General features: G+C 37.8%; 1 protein-coding gene across 1 annotated transcript in view; it reads right to left on the bottom strand.

Moving 5' to 3' along the window:
- Positions 1 to 428: 428 nt before the first annotated feature.
- Positions 429 to 14,165, bottom strand: part of LOC134357803 (rho GTPase-activating protein 18-like) — a 139,100-nt gene continuing 125,363 nt past the window's right edge. Inside the window, exons 13-17 of the mRNA XM_063069466.1 lie at positions 10,181 to 10,387; positions 8,820 to 8,945; positions 6,147 to 6,301; positions 3,848 to 3,906; positions 429 to 2,651 (exon numbers count right to left, since the gene is read on the bottom strand). Of these exons, the coding sequence (XP_062925536.1) occupies positions 2,545 to 2,651; positions 3,848 to 3,906; positions 6,147 to 6,301; positions 8,820 to 8,945; positions 10,181 to 10,387 (654 nt within the window). The 3' untranslated portion in view covers positions 429 to 2,544. The remainder of the gene's footprint in view (positions 2,652 to 3,847; positions 3,907 to 6,146; positions 6,302 to 8,819; positions 8,946 to 10,180; positions 10,388 to 14,165) is intronic.

The raw sequence follows: 14,165 nt of genomic DNA, 5'->3' as shown, positions 1-14,165 counted from the left end.
TTTAGGGGTCTGTAGATAGAGTGAATGCATAGTCTTTTTGCTCCCAAGATTAGAGAACTAGAAAACATAGGTTTTAAGTGAAAGAGGAAGGATTTATTATAATCCTGAGGGGCAACATTTTTTTTAAACCATACCGGAGTGTATGTTTGTGAAATGAGCCATCAGAGAAAGTGGTTGAGGCTTTTAAAAGTCATTTGGAAAGGTTTAAAAGGTTATGGGGCAAATGGGACTAATTTGGATGGGGTATTTTGTTCACCTTTGGCCCAACTGGCCTATGTCGTGTTTTCATGCTTTATTGTACCCTGGCTATTTCAGAACAGCTTTCATTTTGGGTTCAATGTTTCTCTCCCATTTGCGAAGCAGTGGCTCAAAATTTCATTCAGACTCATTCATTCAATAACAAATATTAAATTTTCCAACCATCCAGTAACTTAAGTTTATTATTTACTCTGCATCAAAATGTAAGTGTTGAAGAGTGGAAATCTGGTTCATACTTACTTTTACATATATATGCAGACTTTTCACAAAAAAATCTCAATGAGAGTTGTCATCCACCTGTAAGTAATTCATTTTAACTTTATTATAGGTAATAATTAAAAAAACTATAGTGAACCACCTCCTTTAGAGAACAAATGTCAGTTCTTTCAGTAAATTAACTACTTTTAATGCACATACAACATTTAAAACACGTCCTGATGATTATGCACCAAAAAAACCCTAATGTGAAGAACTTTCTGCTATGTCCACAAGTAGACACTATTAATTCTGGTTTGCAGGAGCGGAAATTTTGTGACCAGAGTATTTTAATAACTTAGCTTTGAAGACCACTGGATTTCTGTTTGAACTTTTTTTTTTAAATCACTTCCACAGCTTTGACCGAAACCACACAAACATGCAGCAGCATTTGACCATGGTTAGAGTACTGACCGAATCATACCATATATTCAACAATAATTCAAAGTTTTCACTGCTCTTTACCTGTTGTAATATCACTTGCAATGCCTCTCCCGAAAGTGGTTATATTATACCTGTAGTTGTTAAGAATAAGCTGAATGTTTGAAAAGACCATGTTTTATAACTTCTGTATATTATTAATATTGGCACTAGCATTTACTGGGCATTGTCAATTGCCTTAAGGAAGGAGGCAGTTAAGAGGTCATCATATTGGGAAGTCTGGAGTCATAATTACTGGGTAAAAATGACTGATTTCCTTATTCAAGGGATACTAGTGAACCAGGTGGGGTTTTGCAACAATCTGACAGTGTAATAGTTTTTATTTAATTTGAATTCCAGATTAATTTAAAGTCTTGAATTTAGAATCCAACTATGTCAGCTAGGAAGCTATGTTTTTATCTCTGGATCAAAGGTCCAGAACATTGGTTGTGAAATTTTGTAACTTCAACATACTCATTATTGGACATACCTGAATAAGAGACATTGTTGGAATTTAAGATCATCTCTTAAAATCAAAAGTGTTCATCTGAACATTTTTTTTACTGACACAGTTGCAAATTTTCTCAATTGCTTTGTTAATTCTTGCAAGCATCGACATCAGGAATATTGTAAAGCTTATATTTGTTTAAAAAATAACCACCACCTCAGACACAAATAACTGATTAGAATAGTCATTTAAACAGACTATTAAAAAAGATCTTGTTGTAGATATATAGAAAATAAAAACCCAAATATAAATATAGTAACATTATTCAGCAGGAAAGTTTATCGGCAATTACAAGTAGGCTAGCACTTCAAAAAATTGCACAGCCCATGAGTTTCAAAAAATATTATACACAGTAAGACCTGTAAATTACATCAGTTTGATTGCAATTGTATTTTTTTCCACACAATCACGCCACATTCTCTGTACCGAAGCCTTGACAATTATAGCTCTCTGTCTCAAGATGAAGATCCAGTTGCTTTGAAGATTTTGATATGTGCAAGTAAAAATGGCTTCGTGACAAATAAACTGCAGACACAGATTCATGTTTCAGTTCTCATCCTTCAATAAATAATTAACAGGCAGGATATTTTGGCACAAGCCAAGCTTTTCCTCTCTGTTCCATTTTCTTCTCCTTATTTTTTTTATTCCAAGCACGTCCAAGTTAGGCAAAAGAAACATTAAAATAAAATTCCAAGAAAATATATATAATCATGAAGGAGATTTACTTTTCTCTTCCAGGATGTTAAGTTTTCCTTGCAATATTTGGCAGTGCTTATTGAATGTCATGCAATAAAGAAAAATCCATGATTAAATATAAATTGCATATAAAATTCAAGTTCTCAAATTCACCTGCCAAGAGACCTGCAAATAAGAAAAGCCAATCAGATTTTACCTTCATTCAGTGGTAAATATCCCTTGTTTAATGAAAGTGCTGTGCTTTACTGAATAAATTGCTTCATGCATTGCTTTGAAAAAGTATTCTTACTCCTTTTCTTCACCTTGATCAGGTCACAAACTTTGAACAATAATCTGAAGTACAGATATTATTTAACCAGCAAATTGAAAATTCTGTGGTTTTAGATGGTGAATGCTCACAAAAAAAGTTAGCTTTCCTTCGACAATGTTGCACATTGTCTTATGATCCACTCAGCTTGAGGATTAACCTTGTAAAGTTCCCATATATTTATGTCTGGATCAAGACACCGTTCACCTAACAAAGGAAAGAAATATGCAATCATTTTAAAATACCTGAAAAGGCACACAATACTTTTGCATACAAATACAGAAACATGACGGTTACCAAAATAATTGCATACAAATACAGAAACGTTAAGGTTACCAAAATAATTCAATGCATTTTTACACAACTGTATTCAAGGTTCACGGAAGATTTCAGTGTATATTGCATGTATTAATGTTGGTTTTAGACTTTTGAGACCCTTGATTACAAAACAAAATTGGTCGGCAAAGGCTTAAATGGGATGAAGTCTCACAGAATTGATTCCAATTGATAACCTTCACACAGAACTAAACTGGAGAAAAAACCAAGAGGAAAAAAAAGGTAGTTTAAGAGATACTTATCTAAAATTTAATTAAAATATAATTAATCTAGTAAATTACTTAAAACAAAAATGCATCCAAATTTTAAAGAGGTATTTAAAGTAAGAGTAAAGGAGCCTACTTTAATACCTTTTGGTGGGATTACTGCAGCAGAAGTGTTAGAGAAAAACGATAATCCAAGGATTTGACTAAGCAGCAGGTAAGGTTAAAAGTTGAATTACTTGCATATTTAAGATATATAGCAAACATTACAATCTATTGTATGATTTAGTGCTGGATATTTACCTTCAAGATATAATGTTGCTTCAAGGCAGATATCTTTCTAAAAGGAAATACCTTATTGCAGAGCTACTGTGTCTGCATTGTAGCCAAATTGCTGTGTTATTGCATAAACAAATTTAACTTGTATTCCAATGTAGTCAAAATATTACTAATACTCATCATTCAGACAAGATTCTCACAGTGTGAAATGTTACAATTTTTTTCTCCTTAATTTTGTTGGCTTCCAGTATATTACACCTAGAGAGGAGTGCTAAAAACTTTGGGAATATGTCCAGACTACTCCTTACATCAGTATTTAGGCAGATGCTGGAAATGGAAGGAAAATCCTACATTTCATGGAGCTCATAATAGGGCAAGGGAATTGTTTATCAAAATTGAATCATGTTAAGTACATGCTGCTGTACAGAATCCAGTTTCTTGGCTATGACATTGGTTATGAATGGCCACACTAAATAAAAGCAATTTTATCCATCGCCTCTTTAAAAATTCAAGCAACTTTATTCACTTTGACACAAAATGTCAGAAAGATATTGATGTTCACATTATGTTTGGTGTATTACTCACCTATATTACCACCCACTTCATATAAGCAGAACTCCGAACATTCTGTGGAGTCATTGCTTCTGAAAAGAAAAAGACATGTTCAATGATAATGGATTTATTATCTCTCAACAAATATTACTGACCTAAAATGAAGTTTGCATGAGTTCTCATCTTACATAATTTCCATGCTGAGGTTGGAATGAAAGTTGAGCTACTATTGGATCCGCATTTTTGTACCACTGTATCACCTTGGTTGTATCATATCCAAAGCAATGATCCAACAAATGTTGTTTGTATTCAATAATGCATTTAAATCCACCCCAGCAACCAAAAGCACATCACCATTCATAATAGTGGCAAAAAGAAGATAATGGCCAAGCTTTGACTGAAACTGCCTCTAGCTACTTACTGGTACAAGTAGAGTCTCTTGGGCCTGATAAGTTTAGAATGCATTTTTGTATAGTCAAGCTGTAGTATAGAATAACTTTCCTGCCCTACTTCTGTCTGAAATTGGAAGTGTACTGAAGTCAAGCTCCTTCTACATAAACTGTTTGAGTAGGAGAGACTAATTAGCTTTCTTTAGGTTTTCAGGTAATGAAATTAAACAGTGACTATATTATTTTGGCCAAGATATATATATAGTGTAACATTGTTCACCCAGACTAAGTGGACTGCATTTTCAGGAATTCACAAACATGCAACTAAACATTGTTTTGCAGATGCTGTTTAGGAGGTGTGTTAAAGCACTCCTGCCAAATGAAAAAATGTTAGAATTTAACTAGTATTGAATAATTATCATTACAATTTAATTATCAATAAAACAATCTTTTTCCCCTGTCTCCCCCACCTCCAGATCTCTCTGCCTCAACTTGCTTCCAAGACCTTTATTTCACTTTTTTCCCCATATAAATTTAGATTTAATTTGCATAGAAGATAGAACATTGCAGCACAGCAAAGGCTCTTCTACGAAGGAATACTTTCAACCTCTCCAAGATCAACCTAACCCTTCCTCTACCCCACCCCCCACACACAGCCCTCCATTTTTCTATCATCCACATGCCTAACAGCCCCTTAAATGTCCCTAATGTGATTACCTCTACCACCACCTCTGGCAGTGCATTTCACTCTCTGTGTAAAAAATCTTATCATTGACATCCCCCTTATACTCTACTCCAATCACCTTAAAATTACGTTTGTATGTCCCCTCATTTTAGCCATTTCTGCATGGGAAAAAGTCTCTGGCTGCCCACTCTGTTGTTATCGTATTTTTTTTGTAGTTTGCTTGTTTTGATAATTATTTAGCTGAATGAATACATAGTTTCCCTGGTTCTTCACTGACTTAATGATATCACAGATCACCTCATGCAATAACCTGGTATCAGTAAGAACCCATTAGCCTTGAAGCGAATGATAAGCACTTTCACTTCACTATTACCCACAACAGTTATAAGACCTGGGTGGAGTTTATAGCTTTACAGTGGAAGCAAAGAGACTTCAAAGGAATTTAAACGTTGAATGAATGGGAAACAATGTCAGCTACAGTATAATGAGGACAAGTATGAAGTTCTTCCATTTTGATAGGGAAAACAAAAAGGCAAGATAGTAATTAAATGGTGGTTGATTGGGTAATGTTAATGTACAAAAGGGTCAAAGTGTCTTGTACATATGTCACAGAAAGTAACTATGCAATAAGCTGGTAATTAAGCAAATGACATGTTGGTCCTTATTGCAAGAGGTTTTGAGAACAAGAGCAGAATTCCTTACAACAATTATACAGGGACTTGCTGAGACCACAACTTAATGTTAGTATTCTTACATGACAAATGAAATATCTTGCCACAGATGAAGCAAAAATTCATCAGACCAATTGCTGCGATTACTGTATTCCCCAAAGTGGAGAGATTGAATTGAATATATCTGTACTCATTGGAAGTAGAATGAGGAAGAATGAGGAAAAGTCTAATTGAAATGTACACAATTCCAAAAGACTGAGATCAGGGCATTCAGAATGCATCACTTTCTCAGGTTACAGAAAAAGAAATTAAGAGTGAGATGAAGAGAAATTGCTTTTACTCTGACAGTGAGGAGTCTGTAGAATTCCCTACCGCAGATGATGCAGGAGGTCAAGTCACTGAACACATTTCAGAAGGAGATGAACTGATTTCCAAACATCGAAAGGAATGGGGAGTGAGCAAGAATGTGGAACTGAAGTAGAGAATCAGGCTCAAAGGATAATCTTTATCCCACTTTTCAATGCTTCCAATATTCTGACACACAACTGAAGTACTAACTCTTGTGCCTTGGAAGAAGAACTAGTTACCGTTTTGTGAGATTGGTGTTTGAGGCATCACAGTCTAATTTCTTCCGAAACTGAGCCAAAAGATCCCAAATAGTCATCTCCGGTTCCAGTTGAATATCCAATGTACCCTTCAGTAAATTGGGGGCTTGAACTTTTATTGTCTTGTTACATGGTAGCTAAGATAAAAAGATAAGGTTTCATTTCACATTATTGAAAAGCTTAAACAATTGGGCTGGATTGTATTGGACACCACCTGTGCTGTCACCTGCCCCAATCAGATTCCCATGAATTCATTTGTACTAATCCTATACAGTACTGTGCAACAGTCTTAGGCAAATATATACTGCATATAGGTGGGGTGCCCAAGATTTTTGCACAGTACTATAGTAACTTTATGCCTGGCACTGTCCTGCTTCCAGTAAAAAAGTCATAACATATGTGAGTGACAATAAACCCAATTCTGATATGGGTCTCTATTGTGGACTGAGAGTGGGAAGAGGGCAGGGAGAGGGATGGTTGGGAAAAGGGGAAGGGAAAGGTGAGGGACCAGGAAGCACCACAGTGTCATTCTGCAATGATCAATAAATCAACTGTTCAGAATCAAATGACCTTACCTCCTGCAACAGGGCTGGGGTTATCTGCACCCACAGCAGCTCCTATCCCTGGCACTCCTTTTCTGCCACCTGTCCCACACACCTCCTCCCACGGCACTCCACCCTCGCCATTTCCAACATCCTATGCTCCCACCAAATTTACGAACTTGCTTTCCGCTCCACATTGACAAATACAGTACTGTGCAAAGTTCTTAGGCACCCAAGATTGTGAGTTTGAGGCTGACAATCAGAAACAGTTCATGTGGTGTTCCAGAGAGGTCTGCATTGGGACCAATTCTTAAATTACATGTAAATGATTTGAATTGATACTTTGTTCCAAAGTTTGCAGAAGACATGAAGATAGGTGGAAGGACAGGTAGTTTTGAGGAAGTAGAGGCGCTAGAGAAGGACTTAGACATATTAGGAGAATGGCAACAAAGTGGCAGATGGAATACAGTGTCAGGAAGTGTACAGTCATACACTTTGCTAGAAGAAATGAAAGAGCTGACTATTTTCTAAATAGAGAGAAAATACAAAAAACTGAGGCTCAAAGAGACTTTAATTTGCAGGTTGAGCCTGTGGTAAGGAAGGCAAATTCGATGTTATCATTCATTTCATGTGGACTAGAATATTAAAACAAGGATGTAATGTTGAGACTTTATAAAGCACTGGTGAGGACTCACGTCGAGTACTGTGAGCAGTTTTGGGCTCCTTGTCTTACAAAGGATGTGCTGAAACTGGACAGAATTCAAAGGATGTTCACAAAAATAATTCCAGGATTGAATGGCTTGTCATATGAAGAGCATTTGATGTCTCTGGGCCTGTATTCACTCAAATTCAGAAGAATGAGCGGTGACTTCATTGAAACCTATTGAATAGTGAAAGATACTGACACAGGGTTATGGAGAGGATGTTTCTTATGGTGGGAGAGTCTAAGACTAGAGACAGCAGCCTCAGAATAGAGGGGCGTCCTTTTAGAACAAAGATGAGGAGGAATTTCTTTAGCCAGAGAGTGGTGATTCTGTGGACTTTTTGCCACAGGCAGCTTTGGAGGCTTAGTCTTTATGTATACCTAAGGCAGAGTTTGATTGATTCTTGATTGGTCAGGGCATGAAGGGTTATGGGAGAAAGCAGGAGATTGGGGCTGAGAGGAAAATTGGATCAGCCATGATGACATGGCAGAGCAGACATGATGAGCCAAATGGCCTAATTCTGCTCTTATGGTCTTAATTAGAATAAATGAATTATCTGTATACATAAATTAAAGTACATTGATATGGATTTTCAGACTGGGGGCTTTTAGAAGACAAAAAAAGACTATAGGTATCTCGGGTAGTGAAAGTTCCCAAAGTATGGGGAATAAGCTACATATGTATGTGCGTTATTTCCCATAGGAAGCATTTCCACTTCAGCACTGGTTCCTTCTGAAAAACTAGTTTCCTCATCACCCAGCTGGAAATGACTAATAATATGCACTCAATGGCCACTTTATTAGGTACACAGGCACATGTGCTTGTTAATGAAAATACCTAATCAGCCAATCATGTGGCTGAAACTCAATGCATAAAAGCATGCAGACATGGTCAAGATGTTCAGCTGTCATTCAGACTGAACATCAGATTTGATTCAAGTGACATTAACAGTGAAATGATCGTTGGTGCCAGACAGGGTGGTTTGAATATCTCAGAAACTACCGATCTCCTGGGATTTTCATGCATAACAGTCTCTAGAATTTACAGAGAATGGTGCAAGAAACAGAAAACATCCTGCGAGCAGTTTTGTGGGTGAAAATGAGTTTTAATGAGTGAGGTCAGGGGAGAATGACCAGACTTGTTCAAGCTGACAGGAAGGCAACAGTAACTCAAGTAAACATGCGTTATAACACTGATGTGCAGAAAAGCATCTCTGAATGCACATGTTGAACCTTGAAGTGGATGGGCAACAGCAGCAGAAGACCATGAATATACACTCAGGGCCACTTTATTTGGTACAGGCGTAGCCACTGAGTTTAAATCATAACTGTACAACATGCTTAGCATAGTGAAAAAGCAACCTGGCTAGAAGCAGAATAGTAATAAAAATTCAGACTGCATATGCATACTTCTGTTATTTGTTTGTCATGCTTGTCTGTGTGAATCTTCTTCAGCAGGTTTTTTATACGCTTATCATACTTCTTGTTGCTGTTTTCATTCAGTTTCCTCACTTGCGCTACAAGGAAGCATGGAACCTAAAATACAAAATTATTGGGAATATATTTGTCAGTCTTCTATGTTCTTCTTAAGCTTGGGCAAAAAATAGAGAACACTGCAAATTCAGCTCTATTCAAATTCGTCTAGTCTCGATGTATTTAATTGCGGAAATAAACTGATCCCAACAAATAAAATGCTCGTGTTCCATTTATGTGGTAAATGCTGTTTATCGGTGGTATTTCAGCTATAACACTTGCACCTATTTCTCTGTGTCTTTCTGAACTCGTCTGTGTTATGTTGGGAGAACAGAGCAGACTAAAAAACTGAATTACATTTAGGCTTATTATCACTGACATATGTCATGAAATTTATTGTTTTGGGTAATAGTAATTTTTTTTGGCTTGCACTGTTTTGCTGCACACAAAAACAAATTTCATGATGTACGCCAGTAATAATAAATCTCATTCTGATTCAATTCTTTACCGCCTTTATAAATACTTTATCTTACAGCCAATTTTAGGAATCAGTTCTATTCTAAGTTGAGGGCCGGGTTTATTCGTTCCATGCCATGCCATATAATGTGGGTGATCATGGTCTTTCCATAACCATCATTATTCTTGTCAAATTTTTCTACAGAAGTGGTTTGCCATTGCTTTCTTCTGGGCGGTGTCTTTACAAGATAGGCAATCCCAGTCATTACCAATACTCTCCAGATTATCTGCTAGCATCAGTAGTCACAAAACTAGGTCTTATGATATGCACCAGCTGCTCACACAACCGTCCATAGTCTGCTCCCATGGCTTCACATTACCCTGATTGGGGGGCTAAGCAGGTACTACACCTTGCCCATGGGTGACCTGCAGGTCGTGGAGGGAAGGAGGGCCTTACACCTCCTTTGATACAGACATAGCTCGACCCTGCCACTCTCTTAAAGAGGGCTGGGTAGTCAGTTTCAAATGCTTATACAAGTTTTCCTTCAATTTGTGAAGTGTTCAGAGAATACAATACTGGACTGAATAATAATTTAACAAAATTTGCCATATATCTGAAGTTATTCCCATTCAACGTCAAGGTGAGGTGTTGCGGGACCACTTGTGGTGTAAACAGGGTCTTATAGGCATAATTCAATTTTACTTCTGTACGACCTTATGTAGACTGCACTTTTAACCAAATTTGTTAGTTGTTGATAAGCATGTAATTTGCATTTTTTCTAGAACAAAAAGAGTTAGAAAATAAATGCTTATGCAGATTTGTGCATAAAATTTTAACATACAGTCCAAAGAAGATCCTGGCAATGGATAAGCAACTGGACAACGTTTGCAGCCTTTTCCGCGTGCTGTTTTTCATTTCCATTAGGCGCCTTGTTTGTCATTCCCTTGTGCATGAAAAGGTTAGGAGCAATTATAGTGGATACGTTCCAGAGGTTCATCTTGTTTTGCTGCTCTTTTTCAATCACCTTGCGAAGAAACTCCAACAGCAACTACAGAAAGTGAAGCATTTTGTTATTCATGGAATGGTTACTCATCAGCTTTCTGACTAATACAAATAAATGCTATAAATAGGCATTTTTCAGCCTTTACAACCGGCAGTATTTTTATACAAGTTATCCGCTGTGCTAAATCACAGAATGGATCCTGGGAACCTGTATGAGCTCATACAGCCTTTGTAGATAAGCATCATCTCTCATTAATATACTATCTCTAGAGTGATCTTTGTGACTTTTCATGATCTCAAAAAGGGCAAAACACATTTCAACCAATTAAGTATAGTTAATGAATAATCAATACAAGAAACTCTTAAGAACAACAATTTAGGAACATCACCAAGTGCTGTCCTTGTTATCAATTCTAAACTAATATGGCAATTTTTTCAAAGTTCAAAGTCAATTTATTATCAAAGTACATACATGTCACCATATACAACCCTGAGGTTCATTTTCTTGTGGGCATACTCAGTAAATCCATAATAGAATCAATGAAAGACTGCACCAGCTTGGGAATTCAACCAGTGTGCAAAAGACAACAAACTGTGCAATATGAAAAGAAAGAAAAAATAATACCCGCAATAATAAATCAATAAGCAATAAATATCAAGAACATGAGATGAAGAGTCATTGAAAGTGAGCCCATAGACTCTGGGAACAGTTCAGCAATGGGGTCAGTGGGGTTGAGTGAAGTTATCCCCTCTGGTTCAGGAGCCTGATGGTTGAGGTTTAAAAACTATAACTGTTCCTGAACCTGATGCTGTGAGTCCTGAGGCTCCTGTACCATCTTCCTGATGGCAGTAATGACAAGAAAGCATGACCTGGGTGCTGGGGTCCCTGATGATAGATGCTGCTTTCCTGCAACAGCTCTCCATGTTGATATGCTCAATGAAGTGGAGGGCTTTCCCGTGACGGACTGGGCCGTATCTGCTACTTTTTGTAGGGCTTTCCGTTCAAGGGCATTAGTGTTTCCATACCAGGCTGTGATGTAGCCTGTCAACATACTCTCTGCCACACATCTATAGGAGTTAGTTAAAGTTTTAGATGTCATGCAGAATCTCCACAAACTCCTAAGGAAGAAGAGGCACTGCCATACTTTCTTCACTTACATGTTGGACCCAAGGACAGATTCTTCAAAATTATAACATCAAGGAATTTAAAGTTGCTGACCATCTCCACCTCTGATCCGAAAGTGACGACTGTTCATGGACCTCCAGTTTCCTCCTCTTGAAGTCAATAATCATCCTCTTGATCTTGCTGAGACTGAGTAGGTGGTTGTTCTTACGGTACCACTTAGCCAGATTTTTAATCTCCCTCCTATATGCTGATTCATCACTATCTTTGATTCAGTCTAGGACAATGGTGTCATCAGCAAACTTAAATATGTTCACAAACAAGAGAAAGTCTGTAGATGCTGTAAATCCAAGCAACACTCACGAAGTGCTGGACGAACTCCAATTCCTCCAACATTTTGTGTGTGTCGCTTAAATATGGCATTGGAGCTATTCTTAGTCACGCAGTCATAAGTGTAAAGCAAGTAGAGCATGGGGGCGAAGCACACAACCATATCTAATAAATTCATAATATTTTTCTTGTAAAAGTTTATTTGTATTTATGCACTAAATAAAAAAAAATTACATCTTGCAAATTGGCAGGAATTAAAGAATCACTTTCCTTTGAGTCTGTATGTTTGTCTCCCTCCTGGTAAATATTTGATTTATCTGCCTTTGTACTGCAACATTTTATTTGTGCCTTACCAATGAGGAATATCGAATGTATTGTATTTTCAGTAATGTATTTAATATCGACAAAACTTACTCTCACATTTGCATCTCGATTTCTAGATGTACTTAACCAAGCAACTGACAACCCACTTTCACTCAACTCCACAACATCTATTTTCCTCACTGCCAAATAACACCATTCATATTTGTAGCTAACCCCAATACAGATTTCCCACTGGTCTATCCCTGCCTGTAACTTTTACAAAACAATTTACACTCTCTTCCTTTACTTTATTTCAGTGTCTCTCCTCCTCCACCCTTGGTTCTCCACTTGTACTGAATTACTGGGGAAAACAGAGTAAGTGAGCCAGATCAAAGCTGGATCTGAAAAGGCAGAGAGTGGCAATGAAGTTGATGTGTGTCCAAGGGAGTCATATTATTAGAGTATTGGATGCACAATAGCAGACTGAAGTATGAAAGAAAGTCATCATAACTTTCTGATCTTGACGATAGTAGGTAAGAGAACAGCAGCTTCCAATCTGTTTGTTAAAGAATCAGATGGTCACTGCTTAAAGCAGCGGTCCCCCACCACCAGGCCGCGGACGGTACTGGGCCTCAAAGCACGTGCTACCGGGCCACGGGGAAACGATATGATTTGGCGATAGGAGTCAGCTGCACACTTCCTCATTCCACTGTTGAGCTTGAACACATGCGAGGTCATTATCCGTGCGTCATCCATGTCAGCGCGGGAAGATCAACTCCTCGAGCTTGCAAATGATGACAGGCTGAAAAGTATGTTTAACATAACATCTCTGCCGGCATTCTGGATCAAAGTCAAGGCTAAATATCCTGAGATAGCCACGAAAGCAATGAAAACGTTGCTTCCATTTCCAACATATCTCTGCAATTAATGCAATGAAAACTAAATTGCGGAATAGACTGGACATAAGGAACCCCCTTCGAGTATCGCTGTCTCCCATCACCCCTCGATGGTACCATCTTGTTGCAGGGAAACAAGCCCAGGCTCCCACTGATTCAGCGATATTGGTGTGTTGCAATGACTTTATATGTTCATACAGGGAAAATATGTGCTGTGTGTTTAATATCCAAACGTTACTTAAAATGTTATGATGCTATTGACTTGTAAGTGACTTATATAACCATATAATCATAACAGCACGGAAACAGGCAATCTCGGCCCTTCTAGTCCGTGCCGAACGTTACTCTCACCTAGTCCCACCGAACTGCACTCAGTCCACAACCCTCCATTCCTTTCCTGTCTATATACCTATCCAATTTTACTTTAAATGATAATATCAAACCTGCCTCTACCACTTCTACTGGAAGTTCGTTCAACACTTACTTCAAGCTCTCCTGTCCTCCCCTGATAATTGACTTATCACTATATTCACGCGAGGAAAATATGCACTGTGTGTTTAATATTAAATTTGTTAGATAAACCCCTTTAGAAACGAAATTGAGTGTATTAGCTACTTATTACCTATATTCCGGTCGTGATTAACACCCCCCCGCCGAACAGAATCGCCAAAAACAATTTGTAGAAAAAAAATCGGCACATACACATGCACACTGGCGCCCACGCAAGGCTTCATGGTCATTGTAGTCTTTCTCGGGGTAAACACAACGTATTTGACTGGTACTCTTGTCCGTTGGCAACCCTACCCAACTCCCCCCCACCCCCCCGCCCCCGGGTCGGCCAGTCCGCAAGAATATTGTCAATAATCCACCGGTCCGTGTTGCAAAAAAGGTTGGGGACCCCTGGTTTAAAGGAACAAAGATGAAAAAACTGGACACACTTCTGGTTTTTATCCAGGAAACCATTATCGGGTAAGCTTCAAGCCCTGTATAAAGGAATGTGAATGTTATCTTTCTGTTTTCTACATGATTTACAGATCAACAAAAATAAAAAAGTTTGTCTCCATGCATTGGTTTTAAATTAAGTTGAGGAGTATTTTGAAATAAAAACATCTAACCTAAGGTTGTAACTAGTGCAAAAATGCCACTACCTGCAGGTGTTACTGTAAACTGAC

Source organism: Mobula hypostoma, chromosome 2 (genome assembly GCF_963921235.1).
Source record: "Mobula hypostoma chromosome 2, sMobHyp1.1, whole genome shotgun sequence".
NCBI classification, from domain to species: domain Eukaryota; kingdom Metazoa; phylum Chordata; class Chondrichthyes; order Myliobatiformes; family Myliobatidae; genus Mobula; species Mobula hypostoma.
Note: the sequence above shows the minus strand (reverse complement) of the source record. Positions and strands in the feature narration are given on the sequence as shown.